At 59.8% G+C, this 21,679-nt stretch overlaps 1 protein-coding gene across 3 annotated transcripts in view; it reads left to right on the top strand.

Moving 5' to 3' along the window:
• KCNQ1 (potassium voltage-gated channel subfamily Q member 1) overlaps nt 1–21,309 on the top strand; it is a 403,111-nt gene extending 381,802 nt beyond the window's left edge. For all 3 annotated transcript variants that reach the window (XM_078341766.1, XM_035263711.3, XM_003734333.6), the window contains one exon: nt 20,049–21,309. In XM_078341766.1, the coding sequence (XP_078197892.1) occupies nt 20,049–20,285 (237 nt within the window). In that variant the 3' untranslated portion in view covers nt 20,286–21,309. The remainder of the gene's footprint in view (nt 1–20,048) is intronic.
• The last annotated feature ends 370 nt before the right edge of the window (nt 21,310–21,679 follow it).

Raw genomic sequence — 21,679 nt, 5'->3', positions numbered from 1 at the left:
ACCAAAAGCTTTGCCACTTGCAGTGTCCCGATGTGGCAGAAGCTTCAGGGCTGCCGTGTGTCCAGCAGAGCAGCCTGGCCCCAGACCTTCTCTCTCTGTCTGCTTTGCTGTCCATACCTCAGGCCTTCCGTCCTGTGGTCCCCAGTGTTGCTCCATCTGCAGTGTAGCAGCAGGTGGTAGGGGAGCGATGTGAAGGATGGGCCCCATTCCTGTACAGCCCTGCACAGAAGAGGCCCACATCATCCCCCTTTCTGTCAGAATGTGACGCAGGTCTGAGTCGCTGCGAGGGCCCCTGGGGACGGAGTCTGTATTCCAGGCAGGACAGCACCCAGCTTCATTCAGGGTTATGTTGATTTAAAAAGGGGGAGAGCGGCTCTGGGGACAAGTGACTGTTTTGCCAGAGGGAAAATTCCACATGTGGCTTGGAGTTCAGGTCAGAAGGACTCAGATAGGAGTTGGGTGCTTGAGGGAGGAGAGAGGGGTACGCCTCCGCGGCTCAGGCCAGGCTGTGAGCAGCAGGTACGTGGTGGTACTATTTTCTGGAATGAAGAGGAAGGGGAGGGGAGGAGGCAGAGAGAGCTGGGGTGTGTCGAATTCAAGATGCCTCTGAGACATGGAAGTGGTAAGGTCAGGGGCCGGGAACCCTGTGACGGTATTGGCCCTGAGTCCAAGCCAGGCACCACCAGGCACATAGAGGTCTTCAAAGCTCAGGTGTGGGGAGGCCGACAACAGAGGGGACACCACCTGCAAAGGGGCGAGGGTAGGACAAAGGCTGGGCGGCACCACACACAGCAGCCAGCGATGGAGGGGCCACAGTGGGGACTCAGAGGAGGCAGCCACGTGAAAAGGCAACCATGGGAATGTGTCTCCTGGGAGCTGGAGGACCTCTGCAGGCAGGGGCTAGCACCCAAAAGGAAAACTCTGAGAAGTCACGACAGAAGGTGGCATCATCAGGGGGCTGCTGGGAGGTTTGGTGACCAGAGTGGCCGGTGCCAGAGCTGAGAGTCCAGGGCTGGGGAGCCGTATGCAGGCACTGGTTAAACATGATGCATAAACACATGTCTATTTCAGCTCCTTTGAATCCCACTAAAGTGACAGTAAAGGCATGAAAAACATGGAAACATGCAAATCAACTAGGGTAAAGTGGTCAGGAGAAAAGATAAGAGGAGACCAAAAATATGTTGACAAAGTTCTGGAAGCTGGGCAGTAGCGGGCCAGATGGAGGCTAGCGTAGGAGACCGGAGAGGGTAGTCGCCAAGCCCTGCAGGAAGAAGAGCCACCAAGAATGAGGCAGGTCCCAGCCCGGGACCCTGACAGGCAGGTCTCACCCCAGCCCATGAAGCCAGACGCTACCTGCCCTCAGCCCAGCCAGAGACCAGCTGAGTATCCATAAAGCTGAGCCTGAGACATTCTGAACTTGGGGCCACCAGGAGCAGCTGTGGGTGGGGCAGGAGCTACGTGATGAGAACAACAGGGATTCAGTGAACACGTTCAAGACAAAAAGGAAGACCTCCTCCCCCACTTCCCTCATCAACTCCCAGAATGCCCTGTGCTGCACACCATTGTTTTCAGAACACCAGCAACAAAGCAGACACTCCACAATTTGAGAGAGAAAAAGTAGGTCATGCACAGAGAAATGAAAATCAAAATGCTATCTGATTTCTTAAAAGCAATTTAGAAAGCTAGCACATAGTAGAGAAATGCCTTCAAATTTCTCAGGGAAAGAAATGCCTTCCCATCTAGAATTCTATACCTAGTCAAACTCTCAGTTATGACAGTAGAATAAAGGTATTTTCAAACATGCACCATCAAAAATTTTATCTACCACGTGCCTTTTCTCAGAAAGTTACTTTAGGACGTACTCTAGCAAAATGAGAGGAAAAAGCAAGAAAGAGGAACCCAATTCAAGAACCAGGGAGATTCCAACACCAAAAACAAAAGATCAAAAGAATTTCCAACATGATGGATGAAAGAAGTTGTAGCATTACAGCTGTTCAGCCTGCCTAGGGTGCAAACTGGCCCACTAGCACTCCGGAAAAAAATTCCAGGAGAAAAAAATAATGAAGGTAATAGACCGACTGCCAGTATTCTCAGCAGGATGAAAGAGCTTTTACAACTCTTCCAGAAAGCTCAAGAATGAATTAGTGGAAGATGCAGTAAAAAACAAGCAAAACCAAGGCCATTTGTAACCCAAGGAAAAACAAAAAGATGTAATCTTAACAGACCACAGGACGTGGCTGAAAACAGTGATTACACAGTGACATAATAGTTACATAGTGTTTATGTAAAATGTAAGCAGTAAGTACTTATTTAGCTTAGAATTCTGATTTAGCTGTTTTGGAAAGATAAGGGAGTGGGGAGGGCAGAGGCATGAGAACAAAATCTCCATCACTCCTCTTCCTTGTTAGGCAGTCATAGATAATGTCTAAAATGACAACATTGCAAGGAGGGGCGATATAAGTGTGTAGTTTAGAAACACCAAGGCAAAGCCAAGAGACAGTCAATAGGGTTGAAGGATTGCCTCTGGGAATAGAAACTGGAGACAGAGGATCTAACACCCAGGGAAGGCTGTTTAAAGATGGGAGGACTTCATGGGTTTTCTCACTGAGTAAGAAATTTTAAGAAGGGAGTGATGAGCCAGAGAATAGGAAATTCCACCAATACCCTGGTGAGGTAGAGGAGGAGGAGGAGAAGGAACGGGTTGGCCAAGGAACTCTGAGAGAAGGTGAGGGCTGTTCCCACCCTGGCTGGGAACAGCAGGTGCATGGTGAAGAGGCAGGACCAGCAGGCCCTTTACACTGTTGCGGCAGGCTATGGGCTGGCTGGGTCTACACAGGAGCCCCTGACTAGCTGGGGCTGGGCTGTGCAGGAGAGGGCCAGTGAGAGAAGAGGACTCACAGGTGGGTGCCCCTCCCCACCTTTAGCAAGGGTTGACACAGGGATCTGGGCTCTTTCCTGAGCAAGTCTCCCAGAGCTGTGACCTGAATGATACCTTAGATAGACTCTAAGGCCTTGAGATCTATGTCACTGTTAAGTTCCCTGTTAAAGGACCTAGGTCCTCCGTAGGCCTGCAGACCACACTCGGTGTCCCCGCACCCCAGCCCCAGTGTCCCAAGAACCTCTTCCTCCAGCACCGGGAGCAGGAAGGGCGGGCTGGGAGCTGCAGGATGGAGCCTGAATCTCTCATCAACTCACAGGGTCAGCCCGGGCCAGGCAGGCTGGGGGCCAGTCTGGGGCCTCCTTCCTGGGTGGAGGCCTTCCCACCCTTCCACTCACCTTCCGAGCATTGTGGGGCTTCCCAGGAACCCCCACGGCTCCGTGGCCCTCAGACCTCTGACCTCCTAAGGGCACCCCATGTATGTGCCCTCCAGCACCCTGGCCACAGGGCCACACCCTGGGCCTTCCCACCCCCATCATCAGGTAACCCAGCACAGGCTGGCCCAGCCCTCTCTAGGCCTCCACTTTCCCGTCAGGAAAATGAAGGGTTAGGAGCTGGCCCGGGCTTCTTTGGGGATGGCAAGGGCACCCTTGGGAGCCCTCTGTGTAGGTCTTGTCAAGGCAGGATGGGGAGTGGTGCTAATGGGAGACCGCTGGCCTGGGTGTTCAGCCCCCGCCCCAGCACCTGCCCACTGGGCCCCGAGGGAGGCTGCCCGTGCTCTCTTCGCCCCATTTCCTGGCCCCTGGCATGGAGAGGGCAGCCCTGCCTGCTTCCCAGTATGGCTGTGAAGGCCAAAGGTGGCGATCTATGGGATATTCTCAGAATGACAGGACTCCTGTGACCACCAGCAGCTGCTACAAGGACGGCCATCGGGTACAGGGCAGGATGTGCCCTGAAGAGGCACCTCAGCAAGCATGATGGGTGCCTGTGCCACAGCTGGCCCATGAGAACAAGTGTGTGGCCCAGCCCGCCCTGCACGGTCAGGGGATTCTTGGACCAGTGTCGACTGGAAATAACCCGGAGAGAGGAGGGGTAAATGCCTTGTGGGCCTAGAACACTGTGGGCTGTCCAAGGTGATTCTCCCTCCAGGAAGCCCTCCCTGTCTGTGGAGACACCAGAGGCTCTCCAGGTCTCTGGATGCCTCTGATGCTCTCCGCCCTGAACCCCCACCCTTGGGCCCAGATCTATTCCTGATCCTTGTCTAGACTTCGCTCTGTCTCCTCCTGATGTCCTGGATGGCCGGAACCACGGCATCCTCTCTGTTCCTCCCTCCTCCCCTTCCCCATCCCCCGCACTGCTCCCCTCCTTCCTCCAGCACCCTTCTCCCTGTTGTCCTCCCCTCCCTTCCCCACTTCCTTCCTCTGTCCCCTCTCTGCTGCCCTCTCCTCCCTCCCCCACCAGATCCCTGGAAGGCCAGGTACAGCTAAGAAGTGGCCACTCCGTGACCCCCAGTGACTTTACTTCTCTAAGCCTCAAGAGTCTCACCTGTCCAGGGCCCATGGGACATGCCTGAGTCAGCCCCTGGCATGTGGTCTTGCAGTGGCCCGAGCTGAAGATGCCCTTGGTAGAAAGCTGAAAAGGAGGCCCTGCCCATGTACCAGGAGCCTCTGTTCCATCGGGGTTGTGTGAGGCCCAGGCAGACCTCCACCTCCAGGCAGCCCTGCAGGTAGACAGCTAGGCCTGGGACCTAGGACCTGGGACCACTGCCCAGACCACCCCCAGCCTTCCTGACAGGTGATATCTTCATTGTCCCTAGGACACACACCAGCCCAGCCTTCACCCTGCCCTCTCCCAGCACCCCGAGGGAAGGCCTGGCCCCTAGGGCACAGCAGGGACTATCTGGCATCTTGGCAGATGGGCAGCATTGGAGAGGCCTTGGACCCAGCTCTGCGAATGCGGGTGCCAGAGGGCTGAACTAGAAGAGGGACTTGAAGGCCCAGATGCCTGGGCAGGGCCTGGCAGAATGAGGGCTTCTGGGCTAGGAGACTAGGACAGGGTACCCCTGTCCCCTCTGGGGAGTGGGGCCATCAGAGCTGTGGCCGCACAGGGTCATGGGGAGCAAGAGGACCCAGAATGCTCACAAGCTGCTCGCTCGGAGGAGCTCTGCAACTCCACAATTCACCTTCCCCCGATGCAAGATGTGGGAGATGTGACGCAGTCCCTGCCCTTGCCCAGGGCCTTGGCAGGGTCAGGAGAGCCAGTGCAGCCAAAGCAATGAGAGCCCCACTGCCCGGGGCACCACCCTTGCAGCAGGGAGCTCTCCTCGGGTCGGCCCGTCCTCCCGCAGCATGTTCCCTTTGTTGCTCCGGGCAGGCCCTGTGTGAAGGTTGCTGATGGCATCACTGAGCCACCCAGCCATGGGGTGAAAGGCAGGGATGGGGCTGATGCTCCCCAAGGCAGGAGGAGACCATGGTCAGGCAGGGGCTGTCCAAGGTCACAGTGTATGAAGAAGGTGGCTGCCACCACTGTGGTCCGTAGGGCCTGGCCAGCGCTCCGAGGGGCAGAGGCCCTGCTGAGCTCTGGGGCTTCCCTCCACTTGCCCACTTTGGCCTGGTCCCTCCCCTCTCCCTCAGAGTGACCCAGACACACTAGCCTCCTCCCAATTGGAGACAGATGTCTGTCTGTCACAGCCACTGTCCCCTGCTCAGGGCAGGCTGGTGCCCAGGGACTGCCTGCCAGACCAGGGAATGAGAGGTTGGTAGCGTCATGCGTGGCTGTCTCACAGCTAGGAGGGCTGTGGGGTGGGAGGACCTGTGGGGCAGGGGTGCCTGGGTGCCTCTGGAGCCTGGGCCATGAGCAAAGGCCCTGTGGGAGGCCCATGCAGTAGGGCAGAGGACACAGCCCCTCCCTGCTTCCCTGAGGGACGGGAGGCCTGTGGACTTCTGAAGACAGTGGCAGAGTGGAGGGGTAAGGACGGCTAAGCCGGCCAGCACCCTGGAGCTGAGTCCTCCCCCGACTGGGGACCTCTGTGAAGACTGCATAGATGTGGGGGGTCTCAGCCTTAGGGTGGGCACCTGGGCGCAGCTGTCAGGCCCCAGGTCGGCCCCAGGCATGTGGACCTGGGAGCCAGCCTCAAAGGCAGGGGTCCCCAAGCACCCCTGAGAGGCAAGAAGCTGGGTTCCGGGGTGGGCGGTTCCTGTCTTGTGGAAGCAAAATGGAGGTTCAGAGAGGTGACCAAACACCAGGTCCCATGTCTGCACCTGGCAGGGCCTAAGCTGGGGACCATGCAGCCCGCCGGGACCAGCAGCAGGAATGTGGGGGCACGTGCCCTGAGGTGGGACTGAGGCAGTGGTGGGGAAGGTGGGCCAGCCAATGGGGGAAGGCCAGAGCATCCAGCGCCAGGGGCCGATCCGACAGGCTGCAGAGCAGAGGGGAACAGAGCCTGCCAAATAGATCCAGATGGGGCTGGAGTGCTCGGGGCCTGGCCGGGAGCCCCAGCAACTTCCTGCCCGCCCACCCTGCTCCCCCACCTTCTCATCCCATTCCCAGACTGTCAGCAGCAGGGGCTGGGGCCAGCAGCACCCCACTTAGCCACAAGGAGTACCGCCAGAGGCTGGCTCCAGGGAGGCATGGGCAGGGGCTGGGGTACCCCTGCACACACAGCTGTGTTCATACAGGACAGTCTTAGTGCCTGCTGTGCCTGGCGTGGCTGTGTGTAGCCTGGTGGGGGTGTGGTATAGCCCACGGTGAGGCACATGGCATGGCCGGGGCTGGGGCTGGTTGTGTAGCATGTGGAGCAGCAAGGTGCGTGACATGGCATATGGCATGGGAGTGTGCCCCTCAGGGCCACGTGTCCAGGTGGAACAGACCATGGAGGGTGCCCAGGGGCAGTGACGAGGCTGAGCAGGCACTGGCTGGGGAAGGTGGGCAGAGCCGGGGCAAAGCGGGAGGCGGCGGCAGCAATGCTAAGACTATGGAGGTGGAAAGCAACACTCAGGCTCGTGGGGTGCAGAGAGTCAGGGCTCCAGCAGGTCCCTTGTTCTCCGGAGCTGGAGAGCCAGGGAGAGTCCTGCAGCCTGGGTCTCACCATCATGCCTCCCCCTCAAGGCCTCCAGGCACACCATCCACTGCCAGCCTCTGGTCCTGCCTCCAAGAACCTGTCTCCAAGGTGTTCTGGGAGCCACCCCAGCTCCCTCAACACAGAGAGCACCAGAGCTGGGCACCCTGAGAGGTCCTGAGTTCCCCATCTCAGAGACTTGCTAGTAGAGGCAGAGAGGCACTTGATGTTGGTGGGAGGAAGGGCATGGGAGGGTGTGGGTGTCAGGGCCCTGCCAGGTGAGGGAATGGGCTTGGAAGGGTATCCTCGTATCTGTGAGTTCGGGAGATGTCCTGAAGCCCCAGCTGGGCCTCAAATGCCAGGCAGAGCCAGGCTGGGCCCAGCAGTGGGAAGCATCCCTTGGCTGCCCCGGGAAAGCAGGTTTGGGGCAGGAATCCAGCCCCAGCTGGTTGAAGTCCAACCCAGGTCTCCCTCCCCATGGGGCTCCTGCGGATGCCACGAATGGGGCCAGATTCCAGATTCCAAGCCTGGCCGCCCAGCCCTCATCTGGGACCCCAGCCCAGAGCCCCCAGGCCTGGACTCCAACCTGGCCCCAGCCTCGGGGGAGCTGAATTCAGGGAATCCTGTCCTCGTAGTGGGAGCCAGGAGCGGGGGAGGGAGGGCGGCCCTGTCCTGGGTGTAGGCCCGGGGGCCCGGGGGCTGCCCGCCTGTCTGGGTCAGCACAGCTGCAGCCCGGCCCTGGCTGTCATGGGGCCTCTGTCTCCAGGCCTGGCCTGAAGCAGGAACAGCAGTGAGGATGGACATCCAGGCACCTGGAGAGTGGGCAGGGCTCCTTGGGGCTGGGGTGGCCGGTGGCACCTGGCTGCTGTCCCCCTGCACCCCAGGTGTTTGGCCCCTTCCAAACATCAGGAAAGTGGAGTCTCTGCCACATTCCTGAGGTTCTGCTCCCATATTCCTCACACCCAGCACAGAACCCAGCATGTCTCATGTGGATGCCTGCATATAAACCCCGACTCACACATGTACACCTGCACACGCACATGCACACATACACGCACACGCGTGCGCACACACACACACACACAGGCCAAGCCCCTCAGCCAGTCACCCTACCAGCAGAGCTCTAGACATTTCTGGCCTCTGGTGACTATTCTTCATACGGCTCATCCTGCAAGTCTTTATTGAACACCTACTACGTGCCAGGCACTGGTACAGAAAGGGCAGAAGCCCCCCCCTCAGGGAACTGACCCCTGCCATGGCAGAGACAGAGAACAAAGCACCACAGCAACAAGGGCCCGAGAGAAAAGCAAGGCAGGAGCCTACAGCACGATGGGGCAGGGGTGTCTTTAGAAAGGGTGCAGGGAGGACTCTGGAAAGGGCCGTAAGTGATTACTTAAAGGAGGAAAGGGGTGGCCTGGGAAGAGGAAGAGCCTTCCTCATGGAGGTGGTGGCAGAGGAATCAGCCTTCGGTGTTTGGGAGTGACGGGAAGCCCCATGGGGTTGAGACAGCAAGACTGGGGTCAGGAGAGCACTGCGTGGCGTAAGCAGGTGACAGGGCAGTGACAGGGTGCTTGGGTGTGGTCAGCGATCCCGGGGGTTGGGGACAGATGGGAGTCGGAGTCACAGGAGGTGAATCAAAGTCTGTGGGGAAACCCACCGTTGGGAAGGGACAGAGCTGCTCCCAAGGATGCCCCAGTATGTGGTGCCCCATGGCGTGGCAGGGGTAGGGATCAGGACCTTTAGCAGCAGGTAAGGACAAGACCACGAGGCAGAGGGGTGGCAGAGTGTCACAAAGGCAGTTCTGAGGGAAAGGGACAGTACCAGTGGCTGAAATCTTTAGAAATGAGGGGGTGGATCAGGTAGAGCACCCCAGATTCAAAGAGGGGGGGCTTGGGAAAAGGATCAGAAAGAAGGCTCTGGAAACTGCTGCTGAGCAGGAGCCCCCACACCCACAGAGCAGGTGCAGGGAGGCCCACCCATCCGTCTGTCCATCCATGGGGAAACCTGGTGGCGTTTCAGCCGGGAGGTAGAAGAGGGTAAGGCCGAACTGCACTCCAGCAGGAGGGGGTGGGAGAGCGTGGCCTGGCCACTGCCACCAAGCTCCCCAGAAGAGGGGCCCTGTGAAGAGAGACCCCTCCATGGCCTGTGGAGCCCTCAGCCTCCACGTCCACCAGCAGTCCCTGCAGGAAGGGGGGCTGCACAGCCACCCTAGCAGCGAGCACTGTCCACGTGATTCCACATGCAGCCTCCACACACAAGTCACATGAAAACAAGCAGTGGAGAGCCACGTGTGTGTCACGTCACGTCACGTCTCACTTCACACGTGCTAAACCCCACTCACCAGGCAGGACGGGGCTCGAGGTGCGCATTGAAGTTGCTAGAAGAAGAAACATCAGACCCCTCAGCTGCCCACCTGGAAGGGAGGCCCTAGAGGAGAATGGGGCAGGTGAGACCAGGATGTGTCTTTGAAGTGTCTTTAGCAGGAGAATGTCTTCATAGGGTACTTACATCATGAAAAACCCTGTGCACAGACTAATTTTGAAACAAGTGTGTAAGGCGTTTGCAGAAAGGGTTAAGGAGGACAAGCAACCCAGCAGAGCAGAGCCCATGGGCTGGGGGCTCCAGGCACGGCGGCCCTCTCCTGGGGATGGGTGGGGTGGGGCGGGTGGGGCCAAGGAAGAGGCTCACAGAGCGTGCATGTTTGGGAGCACCCTGGGGAGCGTCTTGAGCGTCCAGAGAGAGAACATAGTCTTCAGCCAGCAGGGACAGCGCAGGGTGCCCTGGGAGAGGCCTGGGTGGAGAGAAAACACAGCAGGCTGTGGGCGTGGCCAGTGTTGGGGGCCAGGGAGGTGGTCAGAGGACTCTTGGTGGTGCCCAGGGAACTGGGGACCAGGGGCCTCATCCTTCCGCTTCGCCCTTCCCGTCAGGCCCAGGGAGTGGCCGGGGGCCCGGGAAAGCCTGCCCCTCGCACAGTCTCCGTTCCCAGACACGCCCTGGCCTGAGCCCCCAGGCTGTGTTGTGCCACAGAATGGGCTCGCCGGCCCCTCCCTGCTGGAGAAGTGACCGAGGCCCAGGGTCACCCAGCAAACGAGAGGCCATTGAACCGTTAGCTGCCCGCCTGCCGTCAGGGAGGCGGCCTCTGAGAAGCAAACATCACCACTAGGAACCAGGCAGACATTGATGGGGGATGGAGGGCAGGGAAGTGGCCACAGCCAGACCAGGAAGGCAGAGGTGGAGGCCTCACCAGGGAGACCCTCAGCTGGGGCCCAGAGAATGAGAAGGGCCTGGGTGCTAAGGAGAGGGGTGGGTGCTCCCAGAGACAGGGCCAGCCCATGTGACAGTCCTGAGCTAGGAACCTGAGGAAACTGGCTCTGGCATGAGGAGGGCAGTGCCCAGGGGGACTGAGGTGAGGAGGGCAATGCCCAGGGTGCTATAGGGGCCCAAGATGAAGAGAGCAGTGCCCAGGGGGCCTGAGGCAAGGAGTGTAGTGCCCAGGGTTCTACAGGGGCCCGAATTGAGGGACCCTCGGCCAAGCCCAGCACCATGTCTGTATCCCAAGAATAGTGGGGAAGCCTCGAGTGTCCTCACCCAGAGAGGGGACATTGTGGTGGGGAGATCAGCAGTGGCAATTGCTTTCTCTGGTTGCTGGGAAGAAGAGGGGGTTACAGGCCCCAGAGGCCTCCGTCTTAGAGAAAAATGGTGGCAACTTGGGACAGCCTGAGGGAGCCGGGGCAGAAATGTCCCGGCCGAATTCAAGAATATCTGGGGCATGCCAAGGGCGGTTCAGGTGTGGGCCCTACCTCAGGAAGCCAGACTGACCTCACGTGGCTCACGTCCACAGGCAGGATCGGGGACAGGTGCAAAATGTTCACATGCTGGTCGGGCACCTGGATGTGCATGAAACGCCGTGCAGAAAGAAGAAAGCAGGCTTGAGGCTGGGGGCCGGGGCGCAGGGAAGCAGGCTGGAGGGTGAGGCCCAGGGTGGGGGCTGGGCCAGACCACAGGGTTGGGAGGGGACTCACATTGATCCAGAGCCACTGGGGGTTGGAGCCCATGACTGGGGTCTGAGTTCCAGTGGAATGGGGCCACCCTGCAGGGCTGGAGAAGGAGGAGAGATGAAGTGTGTCTCTGGCCCCAAGGGAGCTAGGTTTGCTTGTGGTTTTCTGGGGATGGCATGGGGCATTGCTGGGGCCTAGGGGCTGCTGCACTCGGGGGTCCCAGAGTGCCCAGGAAGTGGTTGAGGGCCCAGGGTAGGAGATGATGTGCGGGCAGCAGGGCCGATGAGGGCAGACCTGGAGCCGTGACGCACGAGCGGCCAGGCAGCCCCTACTCCTGCTGCCCACCTGCCCCCGTGGCTGGGCTGGGGTTTGGCTGAGGCTGCAGAGCGCTCGCTGGCTCCCGGAACAAAGTGTTCTGCCTGGCGTCCCCTGGCTTCCAGGCCTCTGAGGGCTCGCCAGAGGGGGCAGCTCAGGAGGCGGCGCAGAGAATGAAATGCAGCTGGGGCCTGTGCCCGCCGCCAGCACAAACACCGCTCCTGGGCCTCCAGAGCCTTTCTGCAGCCTGCCCTACATTCCCGCCGGCCTGGCCCCCAAACAGCGATCAGTGGAACCAGCCCTACCCGGGGTTGTGCTAAGTGGGCAGGTGGGCAGCTGCCCCAGCTCTCAGACAGAGCGGTCCCCGCCTGGCATCTGCCAGTAGGACGCTCCTGAGGCCAGGCTAGAGATGGGCCAGGCCCTGAGAGTCTCGAGCCACCCATCCCAGCCTGGGGCTTCCCCACCCCTGCCCACCTGCTGGGCAGCAAGGCAGCTCCCTAGCCTCTGTGTGCCCCTGAGCCTCGCTGCCCAGGCCCCTTCCAAGAGAAGAGGGCAAAGGGGCTCTAATGCCACCCAGAAAGTGGTGTGCCACGTGGGCCCTCCCCCCCAGCTCTGCCACTGACTCCATGATCTCTGTCGCCACCCTGAAGTTGACACAAATGTCCGCACAGAGCAGCCTCCGAAGGGCTGCGAGACTGTGGATGTGACAGCTCCGTCTCTGGCACAAATGTCAGCCCCAACCCAGATGCAGAGAGGGAGGGGGGTGGCTGAGCGTCCAGGAGCATGAGGCCACGTGGCACCGGCTCGCGTCAGCGGATACGGCACACACAGACCCCTGGGGGCTGTGACGAGGTGAGGGCTGAGCCGAGGGAGAATCCAGGAAGCTGGCCTGGCCAAGAGGAAGAGAGGGGAGGCCCCGGTGGCTGGAGCCAGCTGGGGGAGGGGAGGCAGCAGGGGCTGGGATCCCTTGGCTCTCACAGCCACGATACAGACTCCGTTGTTTGTTCAGGGTACAAAGGGGGCTTCTCCAAGTTCTCAGCAGAGGAGCAAGACCTCTCTGACCAGGGAGATGCAAAGAGAGGTTATGAGGTCGCCTGGGAGAGGGTGGGTTCCGGCTGCCCTTGCCACTCCCCCGCTGGACACCAGGATGAGCCTGTCGTCTCTCACCTCCAGAGAGCAGGGCCCTGGCTGCCAGCATCAAAGCGTGTACAAGAGTGTTCGTTAGAGCAGATCCGTGTAGTCTCCACAGTACAGGAAGACTCGTGGGAACTTTGTGCTGTCGACCCTCGAGGAGCACAGGGCTGGGGCACCGACCTCCGATCTGCCCAGGCGAAAGCCCGAGTATAAGTTTTGACTGCCCAGAAACTTCACTAATAGCCTCCCGTTGACTGGAAGCCCTTCCAGTAACATAAACAGTCAATTAACACATATTTGTATGCTACACATATTACAATAAAGTAAGCTAGAGAAGCAACGTTAAGCCAGTCATAAGGAAGAGAAAAGACACTCGGTGTAAGCAGATCATCGTGAAGGTCTCCGTCCTCATCATCTTCATGTTGATTTGGCTGAGGAGGAGGAGGAGGAGTGGCTGTTACCATCTCGGTGCCAGAGGAGGAAGAAAATCCATGTTGAAGTGGACTTGTGTTGCTCAGGGTCCATGATATACAAAACGGACATCCTAATCCAGTGGGGAAAGGGTAGCTCATTCCGTAAATGGTGGGGTATCAAGAGGATAACCCACAAAAGTAAGCCTTCAGGTCAGAATCAATCCCATGTGATCCAAAGATTTAAGGGTAAAACACAAATCAGGAAAGTGTTAGGAACAACGTTTTGGCATTGGAACGGAGGAGGCCCTTCCCAGCACGCACAGGGTCAGAAGGCAGAAAGGAAAAGATGGATGGCTTTGACCACATGAAAACCTGAAAACATAAAACCTCTGTGTGACAAAGCAAAAAAAACACCAAATGCCATAAACCCACTCATAAGACAAATAGTACACTGGGGAAAAACGTGTGTGATGCGTACTTGACGTCTCCTTGACGTGCAGAGTCCTTACAAATCAGTGAACACGAAAAAGCTCATCTTTGCTGAGCACCCGCCCTAGGAGGGAGTGGGCGTAGGGGGCTTGTACCCCTTCACGCCAGCCTTGGCGCCCCAGGAAATTGGCCAGGGCCTCATTTACTGATTCAACAGATATTTGTGCAGCACCAACTCCACGTATTTACTGGGCACCTTCTAGGCTCCAGGCTCTGGGAGACTGTCTGGAATTGAGATGGTGACCGCGTGGCCTAGAGCTGGGCCTCCAGCTGGTGGCAAAACAGCAAGCGAGGAGATCAATAACCAGGCCATCTCTGGGAGGGTGAGGGCCGTGGGGACAGACACGAGGGAGGCCACCCAGGATTTTGAGCTAAGGTTACACAAAGCAGCAGAGGACGGTGTTCCAGGCCGAGGGAACAGCGGGGGCAAAGGCCCCAGTGCTCGACCAACATGGTCACACTCAGTGCTGGGGAGGGGCCAGTGGAGGAGACACACAGGAGACTGGGTTTTACTCCCAGTGCAGTGGGAATTCTGCAGGGGAATTTGGCAAATCATCGCGGGAGGGAAAACTCAGTCTGGCTGCTGCCTGGAACACGTGGGGACGGGTTGGGGGCACAGCCACACGGCGAGGGGGTTGTGACAGTCCAGGCAGAAGATGCCGCCAGCCTGGGCAAGGGCCGTTGGGAGTAGGCTCAGAGCACACACTCCAGACCAGAGAGCCACAGACACCAGGTGCACACAGGGAGCCTGAGTAGTCGGTCACACCCTGTGGGTGCAGGATTCGGGCCGGCTTGCAGGGAATGAGCTCCCGCTGGGACACGATAACCTTCCAGGCTGTTGGGCGGCATGCCTCGGAGCCCTTGGGGAAAGCAAATAGCTGATGGGAAGCCCTCGCAGAGGTCCCAGCAAGGGAACCAGAGTTGTGTGTGATGGTCCTGAGAATCTCCCACAGCGGTCAGCCAGGGACGTGGCGCCCCTGAGGCCCTCGGGAGGCCAAGCATGGTCGGTGGGCAGGGGCTGGCAAAAGCAGGTGTCGGCGGCAGGGGGAAAGGTCTTTCATCATCCTGGCCCTCTCTCAGAGGGAAGCAACCCCGCTCCTGGGGGGTGGTCTGCAAGGGCCAGCCTGGCAGCTGCAGCCCCAGGAAGGGTGCTGGGGTGGTGCCGACCAGGCCTCCACCATGTGGTCGTGCTGTGCCAAGGACATGCTGGGGATATAACTGACCATGAGTGGTGTGGGTCCCCAGCTTCAGCAGGGCTTCTTCTGGCTGCTCGGCAGACAACAGCAAGATACCAGGGATGGCAGCGAGGACAAGGCTGTGGTCTGCAGCCTGAGCAGACACACTCAGCTCAGCTCAGTGCCTGCCAATTCAGCCCCTCCATGAGCGCCAGTCCCAAGCCCTTGCACAGTGGCTGCCACATTGTGCTTGACTTTCTGGGTCAAGACTCACCCAGCTTGGACACTGCCCAGTCGAGGGCTGCAGGGGACAGGTGGAGCAGCTGGTATGTGGGTGACCATGGGTCCCAGAGTCAGTGCCATCTGTCTCCCCTTTGGGAGAGGACCCCTGGCACCAGCCCACGCACCCCTGCTGTGGGACTTGCCGCTTGTCCCAGCAGCACTCCAACTCCTGTGAGGGGGGCGGGGGCTGCTCACTGCCATAGCACATGCAAAGGCCCAGGGGCCTGGGGGCACAGGCAGGTGCACCCTTGGGCAACTCAGAGAAGAACCTGATGGGAAGTGAAGGGAATTGTGCAAAACCACCACAGGTGGTCCTCACATTCGTGCACAGTCTCCCACACTCTAGAGCCACAGGCACACATGTGCAGACTCACCCGGCATGCCTCCCGTGTGCACGACAATGCTCCTTTGGCCCCAGCTGCCAGGCACACATGTGTGACTGTATGTGCGCACTGGAGCACTCCCTAATGATCATGGTCGCCAGGTGTCTCGCCAGGCACCAAGCTCCACGCTGTCCCTGGTGTCCTCGTGTGTCAGGCTGCTTGATCCCCGCAGCATCCTCCTGGGGAAGGGGCTGCAGCCACCCCCACTTTATAGGCAGGGAAACTGAGGTTCAGAGAAGCAAAGTGACTCGCCCAAGGTCACCCAACCAGGAAGCAGCAGTGGCAGGATCAGACGGCAAGAAGGCTGCTGCACACTCCCTCGAGGAGGTGTCATGCCCCGGCCAGCCTGTGTGCCCAAGGCCCGGCAGTGGTGTGCCAGGCTCTGAGGCCATCTCACACTGGCCACAGCACAGCAAGTTCCAGCAGGCCCGACAGTAAAACCTCGGTCATGAGCGACACGGTCGATTTTCACGCAAGAACTGAAGCACTAAAGCAAAATCAAACACGATGGGCCGCACCCTGCCATGAGCTACCAAGTGCTGTGACCTGTTGCCGCTCGTGCCCGGCTCGAGCCGGGGCTGGCATCCAATTGCTCAGAGCCTGGTATTCAACATTCTGGGTACCACTGTGAGGGGAGCTTAGTAACTTCCTCAGAGTGGACAGGAGGAGGGCCAAGGTGACCTTTGCTCTGTGACCCTACAGAGAGCCCTGGGAAGGCCCTGCCTGGCCTTTAGACACTGCCCAACAAGGATGCCAGAGGGAGCAGTGAGTTTGCTGCACCCTGGGGAGCTGTGGCCCAGGCAGAACACAGGAGCCCCACCCTGGGAGCCATGGGTGTGCCCGGCCTCTCCTGCCTGTCCCTGGCCAGTCTGGCATCCACGAGACTGGGGCCTTTGGCGGTCCTAGGCGGGGATCAAGGCCAGGCAGGTTCTGCAAAAATTTCCCTTGAAAGACTCTTTTTCAAGATTTTCTTTTGAAAACAAATTCATAACCACATCAAACAGGAATCCCCGTTGCCTTGGGTTTGATCGCTGGCCGCCCGGGGCTCCCTAACTAGCTGTTATTCTAATTGCTTTTTTCTTCCGAGGGCTGCATAGGTATCTTATGGTTATTAATTTGGTGAGTGCAGGCTGGGCACAAAGCAGCTTTTGTCTGCCTTGCCTTTTAATCACTATCAAATTGCAAATAATGGCGGGGGCTGAGATCCCCAAAATTGATCTGTCCCAGCAGCTCTTGGGGAGCCAGCCCCCATGCCCCGGGCAGGCACTGCCTTCCCCAAGGGCGGCAGCTCTCCGATGGCACCTGCCGGGATGCACCTTCCTGTGGGTGGGGTCCGGTGTCGGCCACACGGGGTACCTCTCAGGCTCCTGCATCACCACCAAAACCAAATATGCCTGCAAGACAAAGGTACCCTATGCAGAATGGGGGTGGGAGCCTTCAGGGACCCATGCCATGGCAAGTGCTTGGGTCAGAGCTGAGCCTCAGGGGCTGCAGAGGAGCCACCCTTAGCCCAGACCTGGGCCCTTCCCATAATGGGAGCAGCATCCTGATGCCTCAGATGTGGACCCGCCCTGGGCTTCCAGCCCACATCCTGGCCCACTGCCGGGGCCTTGTCTCCAGCAGTCAGGATCATGAGAGCATGTCTCTGGGGCCAGAAACCCAAAGCCAGCCCCTCAAAGCCCCAGGCACCACAGGCAGCAGTTGAGGTGAGCTTGGGACCGGCCAGAGCCGGGTATGTGCTGATGCTGGCCCAGGCAGCTTCAGCGAGAGCTTCCGTGTCAGTCGGAGGCGAGCGTGGCCCTGTGGCTGCCTCCCTACCCCAAAGGTGGCTGAGTGCCTCTCTCCACGGTGCCAGGGCTCCCTGCCGGGAGGAGCTGTCACCAAGGTGGCTCAGCCACACCCTCAGCCTGCACACCCTGCCCGTGGCCCTGCCCCCCTCCCAAGCATCCCTTGTGAAGGCCTCCATGCCCATTAGCACATGTGGGCTTGGACAGATGTTCAAGTGCCGTAAAGTGAAAATTTATGAAACCGCAAATGTTCATCTGTGATGTATTTGGTGCTTTAATTAATGCCAAACCAATCGATACCCAAGCTGGGGCCTGCGCAGTTAGTGACAGTAAGCCAGGCAGAGCCGACCTCGTTCAGCGCTACCAGCATACAGGGCCCAGGGAGCTGGGTGGGCCTAGGACACAGAAGCTGGGCTTTGCCCTGGAAGACCCAGGCTGGCTGCACCTTTGATCCGCTATGGTCTCATAGGTCTCTGGGCCTCAGTTTCCTCCTGTGCACCCTGAAGACCGGGCAACCTCCCATGCCCCTGTCATGCACAAGCAGGTTGTGGGACTCAGAGGGCTGGGCCTGCTGACAGCGGGAGCCACAGGGGCCAGGGTGTGGGTGAACGAGAACAAGACCTCAGGCTGTCTCCCCTCCCAGAGGCCCCGCCCCACCCTGCCCTCTGCTGTCCCCAGCTCCCTCCCTGTCACCTACCCTGTGTCCCTCCTCCCCCTGCCACGGCAGCTCCGTGGTCTCCAGATGGAGACTCGGGGCAGGAACTTCAGGGAAAAGATGGGAGCCATGGTACCCTCAGCAGTGACCCTGGCCCTCTTCCTGGGCCTCAGTGTCTGCATCTGTGCGATGGGGTGTAGACCTCTGTGGCTGGTCCCCAAGTGGCTTTTCAGGGCACTAAAGCGCTGGCTGGTCCTTGCCTGTGAGGGAGCCTGGTGTAGGGCCCTGGCCCCTGCCCCTTTGCCGAGGAAGCCCTGCACCCTTTCCTACATAGCCTGGGCTTCACATCAACACCATCAGGTTGATCTGGGGAAAATAAAACATGGGGCTCCCTCTGGCCTGGACCATCAGACCTGGGACGTGCCCCTGCCCCTGGGCCTGGGACAGAGGTGTCTCAGACAGCCCATATCTGAAGACAGAACTGCAGGGGAGCTGGAAGCCTCCATCCAACAGCCCCCTCCACCCAGGGCTGGGAGTGGGTCCCCTGGGCCCGTGCTCTGGGCAGGGCACAGTCCTACCTCCCAGGTGGAGGCTGCCCACCTAGCCCTCTAGACAGACACTTGGCCCCACTCTGGCAGGAGCCCCCTCATCTCAGCCTCTCACAGTGCCCTGCTGGCCACCTCTCCCCTACACTGCTCAGCCTCCATGGTGGCGGGGAGGGCTGATGACCACAGCACCCAGCCTCTGAAGCTGGCCTGGGCCTGCCCAGACCCTGGCAAACTGGTTGCTCCCTCTCTGGCCACCTCGGGGCTCGTGCCCACAACACTCAGCAGCATGTTCCCTCGGGTGGTCTCACCCGCACAGCATCCAGCCCTGGCCCACACCTTGCCCCAAGCCTTTCCGGCTGGATCTGCAGGGGGGCCGGGCCCCCAAGGGGCCAGGCCTGCCCGGAGCAGCCTGGGGTACAGACATGGAGAATGCACAGCCAGGTGGCCCCAGCTCCCGCCTGCCGCCTGTCCTTAGGGCCAGTGGTTGACGCTGTGGCTGAGTCATCTTCGTGCCTTTCCGCAGAGCCACACTTTTCCCAGAAGCAGCTCTGCTGTTCAGCCCTTATCAGGTGTGATCTGGTTGCCCCTCCTCCACCACTTCTAGGCCTTTCCAAGGCACCAGATACCCTAGGTGGGGGAGGGTCTCCTTCATTCTCCACAGAGCATGCTGCTGAGGGGCTTTCCTGTAAGAACGCTGCAGGCTGAAGGCCCAGCCCTGTCTCCTGTGACCACCATCAGAGCTGTTTGTCCCCACTAGACACACTCATGCTGGGGCCCCAGGTCCACCCTCCTGGTGAGAGGGGTCCCCAACCTGGACTCCCTCCCCTGCACTGGTCTGCCCTGGGGTTGGCCCTGCTCCACCCAGCACCTGCTCTGAGGGTGCTGGCCTGCCGGACAGGCTCTCCCACTCTCCCCATCAAGGTTGGATGGCCACTTCCCACCTGGGGACGGGCTCCAGCCTCATTCCCCAGCGGTGCTGTCCTTCCAAGGAGCTCTCAGACCACCTGGCTCTCCACTCACCTGGGGCTTTTCTGTTGACTCCGAGGCCCGGCGAGGCCTCTGAGCACCTGCTCTCTGAGCCGGCTTCATTTCAGGCTCTGTCCTGCCTTGACCACCTTTGCTGCACGGCCACCCCAACACGCAGCTCACTGCAGAGCAGTCCCTGAGAAGGCGAAGAGCACATAGCTAGCCAGAGGGTGCGCTGGGGGGCACTGCCCTGGCCACAGGGCATGGATGCAGAAGGCATCTGGGAAAATAGCAGTGCCCAGCAGGTTAAAGAAATGGTATAGCGGTGCCTGGGGGGTGACAGCCCCACCCTACCCCCTGGCAGAGAGCATCGCAGAGGCACAAGCCCTGGGTCTGCAAGCCCCTCCTGGAAGTGGCCCAGTAGAGGTATCCCTTACACACCAGGCAGAGCCCAAGGCCTCTGCCTTCTCAACCACCTGAGGCCCTGCCCATGAACCAGCCTTGCTGAGCTCTGCCCTCTGCCCAGTTCTCCTCCAGACTGAGTAGATGAGGCCCCAGCCTCCCTTGACCCTTACCCTAAGCCTTGCCTCCAGAAGCCAAAGGCTGCCACAAACACAGATATTTCAGGTCTGGGTCCCTGGTGCAGACCCTGTGATGTAGGGATATGGCACAGATGCTGAGCCAGCCCCAGGGGGCACAGGAGGAGGAGAGGAGGGCCCTGACCGTGAGCCTCCACGCCTGTGGACACACAGGCACTTTGACATGCACGAGATGGACTGCAGTGGCCACACGTGCACATTCCTCACACACACATGGGCGTGACCAAGGGCCTTGCAGACATAGGGTGTACACATGCGTGCCGCCTGCACACAGCAGAGACGGTTGGCACCTTCTCTTCCCCGGCCCCGAGCCCAAGCCCAGAGGCTGCCTCCTGCCACCAACTCTCTCGTCTGCCTTTGTCCCCACAGGTGACGCAGCTGGACCAGAGGCTGGTACTCATCACCGACATGCTTCACCAGCTGCTGTCCTTGCACCGAGGCGGCCCCCCTGGCGGCAGCAGCCCCCCCAGAGAGGGTGGAGCCCACATCACCCCGCCCTGCGGCAGTGGCGGCTCCATCGACCCCAAGCTCTTCCTGCCCAGCAGCGCCCTACCCACCTATGAGCAGCTGACCGTGCCCAGGAGGGGCCCTGATGAGGGGTCCTGATGGGGGATTGGGGTGGGCCTGAGAGGGGTGGCGAAGAGTGGCCCCACCTGGCCCTCTCTGAGGGGGGCACCACACGGCCATGGCTTCCTCCTGAAAGGCCCAGAGAGGAGCCCCGCTCTCATAGGCCCCAAAACCCCGTGGGCCCTGCTGTCTGCACAGCCTGAGCCCGGGGGCTCAGCAAGCTCACCTCTTCCTGGCCGGTGGGTACTAGAAGCTGGCTGGGTGTGGGGGGCCCCGTCTCAGGCCTGAGTTCTCATCCCTACTGCCCTGGCCCCCACATGTGATGCTGACATCACTGGCATGGTGGTTGGGACCCATCAGCAGCGTACCAGGCCTGGCCCACCTATGGCCAGGAAGTGGCACGAGCTGAGCACAGACCCAGACTGCTCGGGCCAGAGGGCTTCCTGAGGGGAGGCAGAGCAGCCCCTGGACCCCAGCCTCAAATTCAGGACCCTGCCAGGCACAGGCAGGGCAGGACCAGCCCTCACTGACTACAGGGCCACTGGCAATAAAAGCCCAGGGGCCCATTCAGAGGTCCTGGGGCTGGCTCCCTCACTCTCAGGAAATGCCGGCCCCCATGGGCAGGAGGGGACTGTGCAGGCTGTTCCTGAGCCCCCAGCTTCTGGCAGGAGGGACAGTCTCGCCATCTCCCCAGGGCACAAGGCTGAGTGTGGGAAATGCCCCCTTCCCTCCCTGTCTTAGACTGGCAGCTCTTCCTGGCTAGAGAGAAGCCCCACCCCCAACCCCCACCCCCCAGCCCGCTCTGCACAGGGCTCCCGCCTCCAACCCCTCACCCAGTCCAGCAGCCAGCCAAACACACAGAAGGGAACTGCCACATCCCCTCGCCAGCTGCCGAGCCGCTGAAGAGTCACGGTTTCTGCAGGGAACAAGGGTTCCTTCTGGGCATTACATCGCATAGAAATCAGTAATTTGTGGTGATTTGGATCTGTGTTTTAATGAGTTTCACGGTGTGATTTTGATTATTAATTGTGCAAGCTTTTCCTAATAAACATGGAGAATCACAGGCTGGGCTGGGCACTGCTCTCACCTTGGTTCCTGGGGCATCTACGGGGTCTCTGGGACAACATGGGGCTCAACCTCCATATCCCCAGCCTGCTCCTGCTGATGCCTGCGGGACTGTAGGTTGCTTCCTCCCCAGGAGACCCCACGCACCCACAGACAGGACCCCCAGGGTCAGAGGGGCTGCAAGATGCCAGTGTAGGCTGTAGCCCAGCGATGTCGCTCCTGACCTGGGCTCTGGCAGCCCACCCTTGGGCCTTGACCCCTGGGCCTCCCATATGCTCACCCCTGTCCTCCTCTGGGCCTCTGTTTCCCCATTGGTAACACAATGCTCCCTTAGCCTGTCCAGTCCTCTGAGCAGGACAGAGGGGCCA

The sequence above is a fragment of the Callithrix jacchus genome, chromosome 10, assembly GCF_049354715.1.
Source record: "Callithrix jacchus isolate 240 chromosome 10, calJac240_pri, whole genome shotgun sequence".
In the NCBI taxonomy this organism is placed as follows: domain Eukaryota; kingdom Metazoa; phylum Chordata; class Mammalia; order Primates; family Cebidae; genus Callithrix; species Callithrix jacchus.
This window is presented reverse-complemented; position numbering and strand designations above follow the sequence as displayed.